Raw genomic sequence first — 21,040 nt, 5'->3', positions numbered from 1 at the left:
ACAGGCCACGCGACCCTGGAAAGAGCAGTATGCCCCCACAAGTTGGTGGGAGTTTGGAGGACCGGTTCATAGGAATTGGTCAGAGTCTTGCAGGGTGTAAAGGTACGATCGGTGGGAACCTGGGGTGTGTGTTCGCCCTTGCCTGGGTGCCGGGTTCACCGCGGAAGAACGATCGCATCCGGAACGGAGGGGTCACAGTCGGTGACCACAGTGGGATCAGAAGACATCAAAAGGTCTGCCCGAAACCAACTGCATCTCTCACTCTCTCTCTTTCTCTCCCCCCAACGGTACAACCACAGCAATTACTTCGAGCTGCACTAAACTGAACTGAACTCTGCTTCACTGACGACTGATCATTTTACCCCTAGACTGCGATAAAGCTTGGTTGATTCCTATTACCCTATTTCTGTGTATATGTGTGTATTATCATTGCTAACCTGTTACATTTATATCCTTGCAATTAGTGTACTGTATTACTTATTTCTTTAATAAAACTTTAATAGTTCCTCGTAATCACAGACTGCAACGAGCGTTCCATTTAAGCTGGTTTGGCAACCCAGTTATGGGGTACGTAACATAAGTGGGGGCTCATCCGGGATTCTGAACGCCAAAATTAAGACTGGGTAATTTGATTGGGTTAAAATTCCCGAAAGAAAAAAAAGAGGGCAAACAGCAGAAATGGAGATTGAGGAACTTCTAAAGGCGCCAACCTTGGAGGCATTAGAAGATGCCAGGAAATCAGAATTGGCGATTGTTGCAAAATCGGTTGAATCTTTTTAAGGGGAAGCCGACAATGAGGACAGCGGAGCTGCTCAGAGCTATCATTGAGCATTATGTATCTAAAGGTGTGTTTCCCCATGGGGAGCTGGAGCTGGTGTCTATGAGCAAACCTGGTGGAGAGGCAGTGCAGCTGCAGATGGAAAAATTAAGACTCGAGCACGAGTTCTGAGAAAGGCAGCTAGAACGGAAGGAGAGAGACAAGTAGAAGGAAAGGGAGTTTGAGCTGGAGAAGTTAAGGATGACGCTAGAGAGCGGGCAAATGCCGAACCAAGGTGGAGGGTTCAGGGCAACCCAGGAGGTTAGGTTGGTTCCCCCATTTGAGGAGGCCGATGTTGATCGGTACCTTCTACATTTTGAAAAAGTCGCTGCAAGTCAGGACTGGCCGAGGGATAAGTGGGCTGTTTTGCATCAGAGCGTACTTAAGGGGAAGGCTCAGCAAGCTTACTCGGCATTGTCAGCAGAAGATGCCCAGAGGTATGATGTGGTGAAAGAGGCTATACTCAGGATTTATGAGTTGGTCCCGGAGGCATATCGGCAAAAGTTCCGGAATGTGAGGAAGCAGTGGGGCTGCACGTATTCAGAGTTTGCCCGTGAGATGCAGATGTACTGTGAGCGTTGGTGCGCCTCGAAAGGGGTCACTGGGAATTATGACAGACTGCTACAGCTAATACTGACTGAGCAATTTAAAGGTTGTGTCCCTGAAGGCATGAGGCCCTATCTAGATGAGAAAGAGGCAGAAACCTTAGCCGCAACTGCTAAGTTACTGGATGAGTACGCGTTAACACACAAAGCAAAGTTTACCCTGAGTAAGAACTACTAGAAGGGTAGTCGAGAGGGCGGAGAAAGTCCGCCGGAAAAGCCAGAAAGTAAGCCGGGGACTAGTGAGAAGGATAAGGAAGACAGGAAGCAGTTTGGTCGGAAGTCTCCTGGGGTCGTATGCTATAACTGTGGGAAAGCCGGTCACATTGCGTCCAGGTGTTTTGCCCCAAAGAAGGAGACGGGTAAAGGAAAAACGACGACTCCGACTGGCTGTACTGAGCCGGTAAACAAACCGCTAGGGGAAAAGAGGTCTGATAGCGTTCAGGAAGGGCGCGAGAAGTTTACTTCGACCGGATTGGTGTCGGTGAAGGAGGGGTCAACCCCAGTTCCAGTACAGATCTGGAGAGACTGGAGCTTGTCAGTCATTGATCTTAAGGAGGGTGCAGACTTAAGACTTTAGTGCAGAGACTGAGACTGGGGAGGTCAGTGTGATAAAAGGCATTGGGAAAGGGACTGAAGTAGTACCTTTGCACCAGATACACCTAAAAAGTGGCTTGGTCTCCGGACCGGTCACGAAAGGGGTGAGGCCTGAATTACCAATGGAAGACATGGAGGTCTTATTCGGTAACAATCTTGCAGGTGGAGATGTGTACCCAGCAATAAAGCTGACAAGCAAGCCTGCCAGACTGAGGACCCGCCCATGGACTCACAGGTTTAACCCGTTTGCACAGTAACTCGGCGCATGTCCAGAAAGGCTGCCGAAGCGAATGTAGATTTAGCTGAGGCGTTTTTACCAGCCTTGTACCAGGAGGGGTTAGAAAGTGAGAAGAAGGAGCATAGTGGAGCGGAAGAAAGTGAGGGAGTTGAGGTAGATTTATCATTAGCGAGGAAGGAATTTATACAGGCACAGGAACGAGACAAGGTGCTGATGGTCTTGACGGAGACAGCTCTCTCTGAAGCAGATATAAAAAGGGAACCGGTGGGCTATTATATGAAGGAGGGAGTACCGATGAGGAAATGGAGACCAAGTACTGTGCCCGCAGATGAGGAGTGGGGGGTGGTACACCAGGTGGTAGTGCGGAAAATTTATAGGGGCGAGATTTTTAACCTGGCCCACAAGATACCCCTTGGTGGACATTTTGGGGTGAGGAAAACAGTCGATAGAATTATGGAAGAGTTTTACTGGCCGAACATGAGGAAGGATATTATTGAATATTGTAGACGGTGTCATTCATGTCAGGTGGTAGGAAAGCCAAATCAGGTCCTGCCTAAAGCGCCCCTTCGACCGATACCCACTTTCAGGGAATCTTTTTCCCGAATAATTGTGGATTTTGTCGGTCCCCTGCCCAGAACTGCGAGTGGGCGAGAGTATGTGATGATTATGATGTGCGCTGCCACCAGGTTTCCGGAGGCTGTGCCCCTGGCAAGCGTCAAGGATCCCGCAGTGATAAAGGCGCTTGTGAAATTTTTCACTACGGTGGGGCTGCAAAGGGAAATCCAGTCAGATCAGGGGAGTGTCTTCGCATCTCACACATTCCGACGGATGTTGGATGAGATGGGAGCAAAGCAAATTTTGGCCTCTGCGTACCACCCGGAGTCCCAAGGGACTTTGGAAAGATTCCACGCAACATTAAAGACCATGATTAAAATTTATTGTCAAGAGAACGCTAGGAACTGGGATGATGCCTTGCCTCTCCTGTTATTTATTTGCCGTAAGGGACATGGTTCAGGAGTCACTGGGGTTCAGCCCATTCGAGCTTGTCTTCGGTCATCGGTCCAGAGGACTTCTGACCTTACTGAAAGAGCAATGGTCCAGTCCCACAGTACAAGTCAATGTGATTGATTTTGTTTTAAAATTTCGTGAGAGGCTTAAAAGGATCTGTGACCGTGCCAAAGAAAATCTACGATACTCCCAAACTAAAATGAAACAGTGGTATGATAGACGTGCCCGCGAGCAAGTGTTTCAAGTGGGCGATAGGGTCTTAGTTCTGTTTCCAGTGGTAACCAACCCCCTCCAGGCGAGATTCCACTGTCCGTACAAAGTGATTAAAAAGATAGACTCTTTGAATTATGTTATCGAAATGCCGGACAGATGTAAGCCAACCCAATTAGTACATATTAATATGTTAAAAGCTTACCACAATCAGAAAGCAGATCTAGTCAGTGTTATCACGAAAATTAATGAGGCTGGGGTGCCAAATGATAAGGGGAAAACCCATCTTGAAAAGATAAATATGGTGCCAACCAGATTGGAAAACACTATTGTTTTGGCCAACTTTGCTGATAAGGTTTCTCACTTAACCCCTGAACAGTGCGAGCCGCTGATAAAGTTAATTAACCGGCATGCAGATGTATGTCCGGTGTCCCGAGGCGATGCAAGGGGATGGTACATGATGTTGTTGTCACATCAGATCAGCCTATTAAGCAACACCCCTATAGGATGAACTTGGAGAAGGACAAACTAGTGGAGAAAGAAATTGAACACATGCTAGCCACAGGTATTATTAGGCCATCCAAATTGGAATGGGCTTCTCCCTGTGTGGTTGGCCCGAAACCCGATGGGAGCATACGATTCTGTACAGATTACAGAAAGGTGAACGCCATCACAAAAACTGATGCTTACCCCATCCCAAGGGTAGACGATTGCATCGATAAAATGGGGAGAGCTAAGTACATCACAAAGATCGATTTGCTGAAAGGGTACTGGTGCGTTCCTTTAACCGACCGGGCTAGGGAAATCTCAGCATCTGTCACTCCGTCCAGGTTATATGAGTATAATGTTTTACCCTTTGCCATGAAAAACGCCCCAGGGACCTTACAAAGGATGATTAATTCAGTAATAAAAAGGTTAAAGAACGCAGAAGCATATATTGATAATTTAGTGGTCTGGAGTGACACGTGGGAGGAGCACAGTGTGGCAGTAGAGGAACTGTTTAAACCGCTGTCTGAAGCCAACCTGATAGTGAACCTCACGAACAGTGAGTTCGGCCACGCTAAGGTCACATATCTGGGGTATGTGGTAGGACAGGGGCAGCTGGCACCGATGCAGGCTAAGGTACAGGCTATCTCTGAAGTTCCCATCCCGACAGACAAGAGAGCCCTGAGAAGGTTCTTGGGGATGGTGGGGTACTATCGGAAGTTTTCCAAAAACTTTGCGGTATTACCATCCCTCTTACTAAGCTCTTGCCGAAGAATGCGAAGTTTGTGTGGAACGACCTTTGTCAACAAGCCTTCGAGAGTCTGAAGGCAATTCTGTGTCACTACCCTGTATTGAATGCGCCTGACTTTTCAAAACCCTTCTCCCTAGCAACAGATGCTAGCGACAAAGCGGCAGGGGTGGTGCTGTTGCAGACAGACAAAGAGGAAATTGAACACCCAGTGGCTTATTTTTCTAAGAATTTTAATGTACATCAGAGAAATTATTCCACTGTGGAGAAGGAATTACTGGCAATCATACTGGCATTACAACATTTTGAGGTTTATATTTGTCTGGCACGGAAACCACTGATAATTTACACTGATCACAATCCATTCGTGTTTTTGGCCACAATGAAGGATAAAAACAAACGCTTATTAAGTTGGAGCCTGGTATTACAGGAATTTGATATTAAGATAAAACATATAAAAGGAATGGACAATGTGATTGCTGATTGTCTGTCAAGGTGTTAACACTTAAAGTTCTCTGTACTAGCCGAATAGCTGATGACTACCTGTATATTAGTGTGTATCTTATAATGTGCATTCATGCCCATAATTTTTACCCCAGTAAAAATCCTTTTAAGGGTAGGGGTGTCATGTGTGACGCCAAGCAGAGCTACCGGACGGATGATGCTAATGAGAGAGATAACGGAAGACAATGGAGAAACATTCAAAATGCTAATCGGAGAGAAGAGAGAGATTAACGAGAAAGAAACACAATTCAGATATTGACAGACCGTTTGCTTTGAACCTGAACTGTATGAAGTTTGATGGACAGGTGATACCCCAGCAGGGGGATAAAAAGAGCAGGTTTGCTAAGGCATGACACGCCACGAGACGCTGGAAAGAACAGTGTGCCCCCACAAGCTGGTGGGAGTTTGGAGTACCGGTTCGCAGGAATTGGTCAGAGGCTCACAGGGTGTAAAGGTACGATCAGTGGGAACCTGGGGTGTCGGGTTCACCGCAGAAGAATGATCGTATCCGGAACGGAGGGGTCACAGTCAGTGACCACAGCGGGATCAGAAGACATCAAAAGGTCTGCCCAAAACCAACTGCATCTCTCACTCTCTCTCTCGCTCTCCAATGGTACAACAACAGCGGTTACTTCGAACTGCACTAAACTGAACTGAACTCTGCTTCAGTGAAGACTGATCATTTTACCCATAGACTGTGATAGAGCTTGGTTGATTCCTATTACCCTATTTCTGTGTATATGTGTGTATTATCATTGCTAACCTGTTACATTTATATCCTTGCGATTAGTGTACTGTATTACTTATTTCTTTAATAAAACTTTATTAGTTCCTAGTAATCACAGACTCCAACGAGCGTTCCATTTCTGCTGGTTTGGCAAGCCAGTTATGGGGTACGTAACACTATCAACTAATTGTTCAAAAGACATCAGCCTATCTTCTTTCAATAAATCCAAAACAGAAATAATACCTTTATTTTTCTAAAGTAAAAAAAGTGGATCACTCAAAGAAGGCTTAAAAAAGTAATTTCGATTTTAAACTACAAAGTTAAAATTTTTTAAGATTAAAAAATTTGCGGAACTGGAGCCAAGTTTGTAAAGAATGCTTAATCACAGGGTATAAATTTAAATTAGCAACTTTAGCTGATGGTACAGGTAAAGCAGCTCCCAATAACAAGGTTAATTAAAACTGTTTCGTAGCTTTCAATTCCAAGTCTACCCAACTTGTTCTTATCAACCCAATATAACCAAAAGAACATTAATCGTACATTAACAACCCAGTAATACATTCTTAAATTAGGCAAAGTGAAACCTCCATCCTTGTTCAACTTTTGTAAGTGACATTTACTAATTTTTGGTCTTTTATTATTCCAAGTAAAAGATAAAATAATAGAATCAATCTGATCAAAAACCTTCCTAGTCAAAAAATCAGGAATATTCTGAAATAAATATAAAAATTTTGGTAGAATCATCATTTTAACTATATGAATACGACCAACAAGTGAAAATGCAAGTGGACTCCATCTACTAAATAAATCCTTCATAGAGTCTACCAAGGGAAGAAAATGGGCTTTATAAAGATCCTTATTTTTTTTTAGTGATTATAACACCTAAATATCTAAAAAACATAGGTGACTTTGAAAGGAGTATTATCATATATAGAAACAGATTCATTTAAAGGAAACAATTCACTTTTACTAAAATTTGTTTTATATCCTGAAAAATCTCCAAATTCATTGAGTAATTTTAGCAAGGCAGGAAGAGATTCCTCAGGATTAGATATATAAACGAATAAATCGTCAGTGTAAAGAGAAATGTTATGAATGGTCTCATTCACAAAAATCCCATAAATATTTTTAACTTCACGAAGAGCAATAGCAAGGGGTTCTAATATTAAATTAAATAACAAAGGACTTAATGGGCAACCTTGTCCCCCGTGAAAGCTTAAAAAAGGAGACCTACAGTTATTAGTAATAACAGTAGCAATGGGAGCTTTATATATCATTGTAATCCAATTATTAAAATTAACACCAAAGCCAAATTTCTCTGAAACATTAAATAAATATTTCCATTCGACTCAATTGAACGCTTTTTCAGCATCCAAAGAGATGACGTATTGTGGCGTTTTAAAAGAGGACGAATATATAATGTTACGTAGTCTCCGAAGATTTGAAAAAGAATAACAACCCTTTATAAAGCCTGTTTGATCTTTAAAAATAATTTTACTCAAAACATCCTCCAACCATTTAGCGATTATCTTTGACAGAATCTTAGCATCAATATTCAATAATGAAATAGGTCTATATAAAGCACAATCAGTAGGATCTTTATCCTTTTTAAGAATTAAAGAAATAGAAGCTTCTTAGAAAGTGGACGGTAAATCACCTTTCACAAAAGAATCCTTAAACATTTCCATATACATATACGGAGAAAGCAATTTTCCAAATTTTGTATAAAATTCTACAGGATAGCCACCAAGTCCAGAGGCCTTACCAGATTGTATTGAAAAATAGCTTTATGAATTTCGGCTTCAGTATTTTGGGCATCAAGAGTTTTTTGACCCTCAACAGAAATCTTAGGAAAAGCAATCTTTCGTAAGAAAGCATTCATTTTAGAATAATTAGGAAGGGGAAAAAAGATTATGAGAGAAAACTGGCAGGAACATATAAACTGACTGTAAAAGCTTTTATGGATATGTGAAAAGAAAAAGATTCGTTAAGACAAATGTAGGTCCCCTACAGACAGAAACAGGTGAATTGATTATGGGGAGCAAGGACATGGCTGACCAATTGAATAACTACTTTGGTTCTGTCTTCACTAAGGAGGACATAAATAATCTTCCGGAAATAGTAGGGGACAGAGGGTCCAGTGAGATGGAGGAACTGAGCGAAATACATGTTAGTAGGGAAGTGGTGTTAGGTAAATTGAAGGGATTAAAGGCAGATAAATCCTCAGGGCCAGATCGTCTGCATCCCAGAGTGCTTAAGGAAGTAGCCCAAGAAATAGTGGATGCATTAGTGATAATTTTTCAAAACTCGTTAGATTCTGGACTAGTTCCTGAGGATTGGAGGGTGGCTAACGTAACCCCACTTTTTAAAAAAGAAGGGAGAGAGAAACCGGGGAATTATAGACCAGTTAGCTTAACATCGGTGGTGGGGAAAATGCTGGAGTCAGTTATCAAAGATGTGATAACAGCACATTTGGAAAGCGGTGAAATTATCAGACAAAGTCAGCATGGATTTGTGAAAGGAAAATTATATCTGACGAATCTCACAGAATTTTTTGAGGATGTAACTAGTAGAGTGGATGGGGAGAACCAGTGGATGTGGTATATTTGGATTTTCAAAAGGCTTTTGACAAGGTCCCACACAGGAGATTAGTGTGCAAACTTAAAGCACACGGTATTGGGGGTAAGATATTGATGTGGATAGAGAATTGGTTGGCAGACAGGAAGCAAAGAGTGGGAATAAACGGGACCTTTTCAGAATGGCAGGCAGTGACTAGTGGGGTACCGCAAGACTCAGTGCTGGGACCCCAGTTGTTTACAATATATATTAATGACTTAGATGAAGGAATTAAATGCAGCATCTCTAAGTTTGCGGATGACACGAAGCTGGGCGGCAGTGTTAGCTGTGAGGAGGATGCTAAGAGGATGCAGGGTGACTTGGATAGGTTAGGTGAGTGGGCAAATTGATGGCAGATGCAATTTAATGTGGATAAATGTGAGGTTATCCACTTTGGTGGCAAAAACAGGAAAACAGATTATTATCTGAATGGTGGCCGATTAGGAAAAGGGGAGGTGCAATGAGACCTGGGTGTCATTATACACCAGTCATTGAAAGTGGGCATGCAGGTACAGCAGGCGGTGAAAAAGGCGAATGGTATGCTGGCATTTACAGCAAGAGGATTCGAGTACAGGAGCAGGGAGGTACTACTGCAGTTGTACAAGGCCTTGGTGATGGCAGGACTTTCATATGATGAAAGACTGGACCGACTAGGCTTATACTCGTTGGAATTTAGAAGATTGAGGGGGGATCTTATTGAAACGTACAAAATCCTAAAGGGATTGGACAGGCTAGATGCAGGAAGATTGTTCCCGATGTTGGGGAAGTCCAGAACGAGGGGTCACAGTTTGAAGATAAAGGGGAAGCCTTTTAGAACTGAGATTAGGAAAAATTTCTTCACACAGAGAGTGGTGAGTTTGTGGAATTCTCTGCCACAGGAAACAGTTGAGGCCAGTTCATTGGTTATATTTAAGAGGGAGTTAGATATGGCCCTTGTGGCTAAAGGGATCAGGGGGTATGGAGGAAAGGCTGGTACAGGGTTCTGAGTTGGATGATCAGCCATGATCATAATAAATGACAGTGCAGGCTCGAAGGGCCAAATGGCCTACTCCTGCACTTATTTTCTATGTTTCTATGTAATCTACTGGACATTGAGATTTATAAAGTTCAGTATAAAAATTTTATTAATTTTTTCATATTCCCAAGCCAGGGTACCATCCTTCCTACAAATTTTCAAAATTTGCCTTTTGGCTCTAGCCGTTTTTAATTGAGATGCAAGCAGTTTATTATTTTTATCTCCAAACATATAAAATTGGCTCTTTAACTTAAGCAAATAGCCTTCAATAGGATGAGTTAATAATAGGTTATATTGTGATTGAAGTTCCACCCTTTGTTTGAATAAATCAATATCAGGGGAAATTGCATAAATGTTATCTAAGTCTTTAATTTGTTTTGAAATCTTATCTAATTCTACTTTAGTCTGCTTTTTAAGCTAGGCTGAATAAGAAATGACCTGACCATGTAAAAATGCTTGAAATATATCCCATATAATTAATTTGGACGTATCAGGGTGCAGATACCTCCATAATTCAATCAATCCAAAATCCGGCAAAAAGGAGTTAATAAATGATGCGGAGTGATTTGGAAGTCGCTGATTGGTTGAGTTCTTGTCAATCAAAGGATTTAAACAACAGTTAAAATCCCCACCCATTATCAACATATATTCATTTAAATCAGGGAGTAAAGCAAATACCTTTTTAAAAAAAGAAGGATCGTCCAAGTTAGGGCCGTACAAATTGACCAAAACAACTTTTCTCTTACAGATCACTCCTTTAACAATTAAAAATCTACCATTAAAATCTTACTTAATATTCTCTTGAGTAAGTATATTGAATTTAATAAAGATGGACACTCCCTTAAGTGGAGTGAAACTGCAAACCCCTCAACCATCCAAAAAATCTATTTTGATCTCCCGCCCTGATATATGTCTCTTGAGCAAAAATTATATCAGGCTGGAATCGGTTAATGATTTTAAAAGTCTTTTTTCATTTGATGGGATGATTCCAACTACGTACATTCCAACTTATTACATTAATCCGTTTAAATACCATACTACAATTTTATTCTACTTTACACATGCGCAGAGCACATACCAATACGGGATGATCAAAAATGGCGGCAATGAAGAATACAACCACATAGAAAACACCTATGCTCCGGAACCACCCAATGGGAAAAAACTCCTAACTCTAACCCCATCCTCCTTCCCCCAAAGCTCGAAAAAAAGCAGGCACCCTACGATAGAATACGAAGCCAGGGACCGCTCTGTCTGTACAGTAAAAAATTTTTTAAAGATTCTCTCTCCCTCCCCCAGTTAAAAAAAATCGACTGACCTTGTAAGAAGAGCAATAAAGTCTCACAAAGTGTATACATTCCAGCATCTACAAGCTATCCCATATTTATATTTAATCTTTTTTAAACAAGAAAGAACCAAAATAATGTTATTGTTTAAAAAGAAAAACCAGCGCCATTTTTTAAATTTAACATTAAATCCCTAAAAAAAACTTTGAATTCGGTTATAAGCTATAATAAAGCAGGAAAAAAGTTAATAACATATCTAACCCAACTAAATGTTCAAAAATACCAATTAATAATATCATAAGTAATTGAACCCTCCCCTAAATATATATATAAAAAGAAACCCCATTAGTAGGAAAAACTACCAATTAATTAATTAAGAAAGATACAAAAGAAGACATCAAACCAGATATTAGGTTAAAGGAACAAGTCCCTTTATCTTTTTCTCAGTCGAATGTCCAAGTAACCATTTAAACAGTCATACTTGAACCATAGATCTTCTTTCCAAAATAAAACCAATTAAATGCAATAATGAGCAAATCTCCTCATCTTCTCTCAATGAAACATCCAAGTAACCTTCATAAATCTTCTTTCCGAAATGCCAATAATATACAGATAACCAAACAACCTCTCAGACAGTTCATTCAGTAGCAGCGGCAGGTATAGTTTGAACGAACTCCAGTGCAGCTTTTGGATCAAAAAATGTATGAGGAGGAGAGTTAGGAGAAAAAACTTTAATTCTTGTCGTGTAATGCAAAGAAGGAAACAGTTTCTTATCATATGCCTGTTCCATTACCAGAGCAAATCTTGATCTTTGTTCCATTACCTCCTTCGGATAATCCTCATAAAAACGGAGCTCAGATTTCCTTAAATTTAAAAACTCTGTTTTCTTGCCTGGTGCATTATTTGATCTTTAATTTTAAAGTGATGAAAACAAACCAAAACTGACCTTGGTTTATTTGGATCTTTAAATTTCGAAGTAACAGCTCTGTGTGCTCTTTCTATAGTAGGCAGCTGTGATAATATGATAGGAAATAAGGTATGAAAATGCTTACCAAAGTGAGCAGTTAAATCTCCATCTTCAGCTCCTTCTTGCAGCCCAACAATTCGTATATTCCTTCGGCGAAACCTAGTTTCCAGGTCTACAATCTTATTTTGATATCTTTCCAAATGAGTTGTAGCTTCAAACAATTTTTGCTTAGTTATCTTCAATTCCTCTTCGTGTGTAATAACTTGAGTTTCCAAGTCTTTAAGTTTTCCAAGAAATGACTTCATTTCATTACTATTCTTTTCCAGTTGGTCTTTAATTGACCCATTCTGATCTTTAATTGAATTCAGTGTCCGAACCATATCTTCAGCCCATGGTGGCATTTCATCAGGTCTTTCCTTTTGCATCTTTCCTTTCCCATTACCTTTGTCACTAGGTTCAGACAAGTTCTTCCCACTCCTCATAGACATAGACATATTGTTCCCCTTCAAGAATCAGCAAATAAAAATTTTAAATTCAAAGTTTAAACGGGGGGAGAGGAACAAAACTAAGAGCAGCACAAAACTGCTGCTACTCCATTTGCATACAGGTGCAGTCTCCCAAAGTGGCAATTCAAGACTAAACTTGTATCACAGAAGGATGCTCGACAGATATGGCAGGGTTTGAATGCTATTACCTCCAACAAAATTAAACCAAGCACAATATGTGACAATAAGGTTTCATTCTCAGATATGCTCAATTCCTATTATGCTCGCTTTGACCTACAGAACATGGAGGCACCTTCATGAACTCCCAAGGTCTTCAACGACCCTGTGTTTTCAGTCTCCGAGGCCAATGTGAAAGCATATTCAAGAGGGTAAACTCATGGAAAACACTGGGCCCAGGTGATGTACTGAAGACCAGTGGTAAGCAATTGGCTGTAGTGTTTGCTGATACCTTAAGCCTCAGAAGCTTCGGCAGTTTGAGGTACCCACCTGCTTCAAGCAGGCTTCAATTATACCAGTGCCAAAGAAGAACATGGTAACCTACCTCAATGACTATTGTTCTGCAGCACTTACATACACTGTGAAGAAATGCTTTGGGAGTTTGGTGCTGAAACATATCAACTCCTGCATAACAAGCAACTTGGATCCACTCCAATGTGTTTAACATCATAACAGTTCAACAGCAGATGCCAATTCATTGGCTCTTCACTCAACACTTAAACATTTGGACAGTGAAAATGCATCCAAGAGAATGCTCTTCATTGACTACAACTGCTCATTCAACACTATCATCCCTTCAAACTAATCAATAAGCTCCAAGGCCTAGGCCTTAATATCTCCTTATGCGACAGAGTCTCTGATTTCCTCACTTGCAGACCCTACTCAGATCAGTTTGGCAACATCTCCTCTGTAATTACCATCAACACAGGTCACCACAAAGCTGTTTGCTTAGCCTCCTATTCTAATTGCTTTATACTTATGAGTGTGAGGCAAAGTACAGCTCCGATGTCATATTTAAGTTTGCTGATGATGGCCGAATCAAAGATGGTGATGAACCAGCATATAGGATGGAGACAGAAAATCTGGCTGAACTATGCCACAACAACAACAACCTCTCACTTAACATCAGCAAAGTTAAAGAGCTGATTATTGACTCCGAGCGGAAGAAATCAGAGGTCCATGAGCCAGTCCTCATCAGCAGATTAGAAGTAGAGAGGGTCAGTCACTGTAAATTCTTCAGTCTTATCATTTCAGGGGATCTGTTTTGGGTCCAGTACCACAGCATCTCTACTTTCTCAGAAGTTTGTGAAGGTTTCACATATCATCCAAAATTTTGACAAGCTTCTAAAGATATATGGTGGACAGTTGCATCACGACCTGATATGGAAGCACCAATGTCCTTGAAAGGAAAATCCTACAAAAAGTAGCGGATATGGCTCAGCTCATCACAGGTAGAGCCCTCCCACCACTGAACTCATCTGCAAGGAGTACTGTCACAGCAAAGCAGCACCGATCATCAAGGACCCCCACCATCCACCTCGCTCTGCAACTGGATACTTGACTTCCTCATCACCAGACCTCAATCAGTGATGGTTGGTAACACATTTCCTCCTCACTGACCATCAATGCAGGTGCACCTCAAAGCTGCATACCTAGCCCCTGCTCTGCTCTCTATACAAACGTGACTGTGTGGTTAAGCACTGCTCCAATGTTGTTTTCAAATTCGCTGACATCACTACTTTTGGACAAATTACAGGTGGTAATGAGTCAGCTTATGAGCGAGCTACTCTGGTTGAGTGGTGCTGCAACAACCACCTCTCACTCAATAACAGCAAAAGTAATGAGGGGATTGTGGACTTCAGGAAGGGGAAGGAGAGAGCAAACATATGCCATGCTATATTTGTTGCTAGTTGGTGGAGAGGGTCAACAGCTTTAAGTTCCTGCTGATTGTTCCTATTTCCCTCTCAATAATTTTCAACATGCAGTCCAGTAGATTAATTGACCACCATAAATTGACCAATCATGGATGAGTAGTAGAATATACTTAATATTGATGGGAATATGGGGCAAAATAAATAGGATTAATGTAAATGGCTGTTTGGTGGTTGTCATGGATTTGGTGGGTCAATGGTCCCATCTCTATGCTGTATGCTTTGATGAGAAAACTTACTCAATGTTTCAATTCGTGTAAAGTGAAAGAAGGAATTTTAACCAGTTATGGATAATTATTCATAATCATTCTTATTTGTGACTAACAGAAAAAGTCATCGTAAGGACACTGAAAGAACCATCATGGATATGTCATAATTACCTTAAAAGGTAGACAATAAATGTCTCTAGCTTGAAATCTTGAACGAAGTGGAGGATCCAGAGGATTCCCAGGATACCTTGGTACTGGTAGACCTAGAGCTATAACCCTGAAGTCCTCACTAACCCGTACGATCTTCCACACATCCAGCTCTTCTTTTGTGTGTTCCTGTTTGGAATGTAGCATGTTATCAGCAGGCCAAAACAAAACGACAACAAATGCGAAAAAAAAAGTTTAATGAAAATTCACTGCAAACTGCCATTCATTTAAATGAGATCCAAGCTCATGTGCCTTGGATTCATGACAACATGAACATAAAGGGTCAGAAATTCATTTTTAACATTTATTTTACAAAATGTAGAACATTACAGAAGCGTGATAGGTCTTTCAGCCCATGATATCTATGCTTAACACGATGCCAAATTAAAAACTAAATCTTATCTGCTTGCACATGATCTATAATACACTGTTCAGTGAGGTGAAAATGTATGAACACACATTTAGAACAAACAGAGATGGGTGAATTTGTCATCTATAACAGCACCTTGTATTGCATTGCAGTAATGTATGGATCTACTTCTTTTAGAGCAATGCCCCCTCCACACACACACCCCTTAGCACTAGGAATTGTTATCTCTTTTTTTCCCCCCTCCCTCCCACCCAAAGAAAGCTACTATGCTTCTTAGCTTAATGGGCCCAAGCACTTACAGTCTCTTTTGCAACTTAGTATCCCCTGCAAAGTCAGCAAGCAACGCTTGATTAAATTGTTACAATGATTACAAAGTCACTTGAGCCCTAAACTGCTGGTAATAACTGAGAGATTTAGATTTTACAAAAGGAACCAGTCAAAAGATGAAAGCATTTCTGAATACATTGCAGAACTGCACAAAAATTCCCAGTACTTTTGACTTCAGAGATGGACTTTTTTGATGCATTAAGGGACAGGCATGTATAGTCAAAGCACTCAAATGAGGGTACTATCAGAAAGAAACCTAACCTTAAAACAGCCATTGATCACTGCAATATTGTTAGGGACTACAACAAAAGATGCAGCAGAACTACAGAAAAGGAGGTTAGAATGTGAAATGCAGAAAATATTCCTGAATGGTACAAAAAGCCAAAGATGTTATCAGTGTGGCAAATCCTCCCATGATGCAAATGACTGTTGGCTCAAGGATAAAGTCTGCAGAAAGTGTCACAAACAAGGTCACAGGGATAGAATGTGTAAAACAGACAAAAGGACAACTGAGTGAAACAGTCCCAAACACAAAACTAAGCAAATGCATAAAGCTACCAAATGTATAAAGTTACCAAATGTAAAACAGAATCAGACAACAGAGAGTCTGACAAAGGTGAACTGTCATGCTTAGAATTATGTAGTATAACTGAAGCAGATCACAAAATCATCTGGTAGATGTGTTTGGTGTAAAACTGAAAGTGGAGCTGAATACAGCATCAGCTTTGTCCATAATTCCAGAGGCTCACTACAATCGTTTTCTACGGTACCATTAGAGAAGACCTTGATGATGCTAAAGACGAACGCAGACAAAAAAGTGTCATCTAAAGGTAAACTGAAAGTAAATGTGATGTATGGAGGCCAAACACAACAGTTAGAGCTTTATGTATTGAAAAGGGAAGGGCCAGCACTTTTTGAACGTGAATGGTTCAGAAAAATCTAACTAGACTGGCACTCAATCAAAGCTCTCAGTGAGACATCAACAGGCAACGGCAGTCCAAATGGTAGCACTAACCAGAGACTGGCACAGCTGCTTAATGCTAATGAGAAGCTGTTTGAGAAGAGGATTGATAAACTCAAAGGCATGAACGCCAGAATTGAACTGGATGAAACAGCAACACCAAGATTTCATAAAGCGTGTACAGTGCCTTATGCATCATGTCTTAAAGTGGATGCTGAACTATAGAGCTTGGAGGCATCTGGAATTCTCTCCAAGGTTGAGTGGAGCGACTGGGCCATGCCCATTGTCCCAGTGATCAAGAAAGGGAAGGCCAGAGGCGTTCACATATGTGGAATTTCAAGGTGAGCATCAAGCCAGTGCTGGGTACTGTGCAATATCTCATGCCACAAATAGAAGATACTTTTGCATCTTTGGCAGGCAGAGAGAGGTTTTCAAAGATTGCCTTGTCACAAGCCTATCTGCTAATGGAGATTGAAGGATCAAGCAGGAAGTTCCTCACAATCAACACTCACAAGGGACTGTTTCAGTATAATCACCTTGACTTTGGCGTCAATCAGCTCCAGCAATTTGGCAAAGAGCAATGGACCAAGTGCTCCAAGATATCCCAGGAACACAATGTTACCTTGATGATGAAGAACACCTCCAGAACCTTCGTAAAATGCTTATCAGGCTGAGTGAGCATGGTCTGCATGCAAAGAGAGAGCAAAAAATGAGTTTCTGAAGAATGAAATCTCATTGTGGACGTGTCATTGACAAGCATGGCTTACATAAGTCACAAGAGAAGATTGAAGCAGTGCTACAGGCAACCAAACCAGTAAACTCAGGACATACTTGAGCCTTGTAAACTACAACCACCGGTTTCACCCAAATATTGCTACAGTGCTGCATCCATTGAACGCACTATTACAGACAGGAGCAAAGTGGTAAAGAATGGAAGAGCATTCAAGGAAACAAAAAGACTAATTACAGTCGATGAACTGCTCACCCATTATGACTCTTCCCTGCCCATCAGACTGGCATGTGATGCATCTCCTTATGGCAGTGGAGCCATTTTGTCTCATGTTATGTAAACTGGGTCTGAATGTCCGATTGTATTTGCTTCAAGATCAATGACAAGTGCAAAACACAACTATGTACAGATCGACCGAGGCCCTTGGTCTAGTATGGGGTATAAAGAAGTTTCTCACTACCTCTACAGACAAAAGTTTACGCTACTGACAGACCACCAGCCCCTTGTGTCCATTTTCAATCCTAGGAAGGGAATTCCAGTAACGACTGCTACCCAGTTATAACATTGGGCACTATTCCTAGGAGCCCACTCTTATGACATAGAGTTCAAGGGTACCAAACAACACAGCAATGCTGATGGTTTATCACTTCTTCCACTGTTGGCAACTGAAGAAGTCTTTATACTGTGACCCAGCAAAAGTATTCTGCACCATATTGGTAGACTAATTGCTGGTAACAAATTCCAAAATACAAAGGGAAACAAGGAATGACCCAACATTGTCAAAAGTCTATGAAATCGTCATGCAAGGATGGTCAACTCATGGCAACCCTACGTTTCCAGAATTCTCAGCAAGATGAGACGATGTCAAAGAACGCTGATGTGTGGATCTCGTGTTGTGGTTCCCTTTTAACTGTACATCAGAGTATTAGAAAATCTGCATGAAGGACAAATGGGTACAGTCAAGATGAAGAGTCTTACCTGGAGCTACATGTGGTGGCCAGGAGTAGATAAACAGATTGAAAACTTCGCCAAAACTTGGCCAGGTTGCCAAAAAGTACAAAATGCACCCCAACATACACCATAACACCCTTGGGAGTGGCTGTCATCACTATGACAAAGAGTAAACATTGACTTTGCTGGGCCATTCATGGACTCCATGATTCTGACTGCTGTGGATGCTCATTCAAAGTGACCGGAGGTTATACCAATGAAGTCCACCAACTCAGCAAAGACTGCCTCTGCTCTGAGGACTACCTTCATCAGAAATGGCTTACCAGAACAAACTGTGAGTGATAACGGACCACATTACATATCACAATTCCAAATGTTCATGAAGAAAAATGGCATCAGACATTTCAAGTCAGCTCTCAACAACAAATGGGTTAGCTAAAAAGTTTATCCAAACCTTCAATAAGTCCATGATGGACACGGAGGACATTTCTCTACAGCACAAGGTGGACAACTTCTTTTTGCATTTCAGAATTCTGTTCATGCAACAACAAATCAAATACCTGCAATGCTGTTCATAAATAGGAATCTGAAACCTCACATAGACCTTTTAAAACCAGACCTCTGGAGGGAAGTACAGTATAAACAGTTCAGCCAATTGTCAAGTGAGGCAGCAAGGAACTTCGAGATTAGACAGGAAGTCCTAGTGCGTGATTACCAAGGAGACAAGTGGACACCAGTAGGTTAGCTACAAGAACTGGACCACAGGCGTACACAGTGGAGATCAGACATGGAGATGTCATGTGGACCAAATATTGGAAGCTCAACCAAAGAACACACCTAAGTTGATTGCATCCAACAAGACAAGCACATTACAGTCACCAGACTTGCCTCTCAGTGATGATGTCACTGACAGCAATGTGACAAGGGAAACCAAGAACATTGTCTTATGCAAGACACCTACCAAACCTGATGTCACTCCACAGGTTCAGAGGCACCATCTTGAAAGCAACAGCGCACCACTCAAAACACTGAATCTTTAGAACTGCGAGTTAGTTATGGACTGTTATTGTGCAAGCAATTTATTTGGGCTATGAGTTTATGAAAAGGAAATTGGACATTTTGTATATACTGTATTCAAGTTTATGTTACATTAACCTACTAAGAGGAAGGAAGTGTAACGTATGGATCTATTTTATTTAGAGCAATAACCACCCTATATATTGATCTGTTGTCTGCTTAGAGTCCATGGGTTAAGGGTGAAAGGTGGAAAGTTTAAGGGGAACATGAGGGGAAACTTCTTCACTCGGAGGGTCTTGAGATTGTGGAATGATCTTCCTTCTCAAGTGGTGCATGCAAGCTCAATTTCACCATTTAAGAGAAATGTGAATGGGTATATGGATGGTAGGGGTAAGGAGAGCTATGGCTCCAGTGCAAGTTGATGGGAGTAGGCAGTTTAAATGGTTCAGCCAGACTAGAGGGGCTGAAGAACTTGTTTCTGTGCTGTACTTTTCTATGACTGTATTACTCCCAATCTCAAAGTATCTCTTCTCATCTTCAACCAATGTCCTTATTCTATTGCACGCAAGCGCGCACACCACACCCAAATTCATCCCACTAATCTAATGCTCACAAGAAACATCATTTAAATAAATGAAAAGTTAATTTCTGAATGATCTTGAAGTGTTACTCCTCAAAGTATGTAAACACTTGGAACTCAAATATTGGAGTTCACTATGCAGCAGGGTGACAGGCTGCTTCTCCAGAGCTGGAGACAAATGGCAATTTCCTTTATCCTTCAATGTTGCTGCAGTGTTATACAAATCAAGAACCTGAAATGTTCCAGGTACCAGGCAACAAAATGACTGCTTCTGAATGGCTGTTTTCAAGAGACTAGTTAATCATAATGAAAACACTCAGCACAAAATATCCCAAGTTTTACCATTTGCCATCAATGGCCTGGATATGCCCTCATTTGCAGTCACAAGCTCTGGCTACATATCTGGTCCCCAAATACCAAGCACTCTCATTCTGAACGATGGGATAATTGCCAAAGGCAATCTCAGCTTTATTAAGCAGCCTGTGGCCAAGACTCCGATTAGCTCAGCTTAGGAAAGCAAACAAAGTGGATGTAATTTTGGGGTTAGCACAGGCTGACAACTATTGCAGGAAACATTTTAATTACATTGAAAGACACAGTGCAATGTTTTCCCAGCAATGATTACGAGGTAAAAAGATTAATGAGATTGTCATCAGTCCATCTCTGTGCTATTATACCTTACATTAAGAATACTCTAGAAATTGCAATTCCTGTACTAACAAAAGCAAAGGCTGTCCTCAGTTTTGTGAGAAATATGGAGAAATACAATGAGATACAAGTTGCCTATGGTTTACTCTTCAGATGGTGTCAAGAAGGATGATTAAGCATCATAATACTTGTGGCAACTCTTTGCCACAAAGCTTTCTTCATTCTTCAAACAACACAGAAGCTGGATTGCCACAACAAATGTCTAACTCCTGACTCTGTATGAAGTCTATTCCTATATTCTGTACAAGATTGTCTATTCCTGTATTCTGTACAAGATTGTCAAAGTAGATAGTCAATGTTTAATAACAAAGGTAGATTTCTTAAAAATTGTGATTGCCTTCGTGAAGCAGTAGATTGCAACAACCACTTTGCTGCAGTAAATCACATTCAGATTCTTGATTGCTTCAGTATTCTGGGCAAAGTCACTCTTGGGAATATTTCTCACATCAAAAATCTGGGATCAGGTTCAAGAATATCATGTCCTCAAGCACCTTAACAGGGCTGCCCCATCACAACTGACTGCCCAGGAGGGTCAGAATGTGGTTGGTTTGAAATTAGTGCTTCTCAAGGGTAATAACAGAGTCAGGAAGCTAATTGTAATAACAGTAGGTGCTATGACCCAAGAGTAAGGGAAAAAAATAGCCAAGTTGTATCAGGATTCAGTAAGGTCCCTTCATAAATTCGTTGAACACAATCCCACTGAATAAGGATGTCAATCTGAAAGA

At 41.0% G+C, this 21,040-nt stretch overlaps 1 protein-coding gene across 4 annotated transcripts in view; it reads right to left on the bottom strand.

Moving 5' to 3' along the window:
- The window catches only part of vwa8 (von Willebrand factor A domain containing 8), a 481,708-nt gene that overhangs the window by 356,267 nt on the left and 104,401 nt on the right, over positions 1-21,040 (bottom strand). For all 4 annotated transcript variants that reach the window (XM_072260839.1, XM_072260838.1, XM_072260837.1 and 1 more), the window contains exon 6: positions 14,636-14,800. In XM_072260839.1, the coding sequence (XP_072116940.1) occupies positions 14,636-14,800 (165 nt within the window). The remainder of the gene's footprint in view (positions 1-14,635; positions 14,801-21,040) is intronic.

The sequence above is a fragment of the Mobula birostris genome, chromosome 6, assembly GCF_030028105.1.
Source record: "Mobula birostris isolate sMobBir1 chromosome 6, sMobBir1.hap1, whole genome shotgun sequence".
NCBI lineage: Eukaryota > Metazoa > Chordata > Chondrichthyes > Myliobatiformes > Myliobatidae > Mobula > Mobula birostris.
The sequence above is the reverse complement of the archived record's forward strand: the minus strand, read 5'-3'. Positions and strand labels throughout refer to the sequence as shown.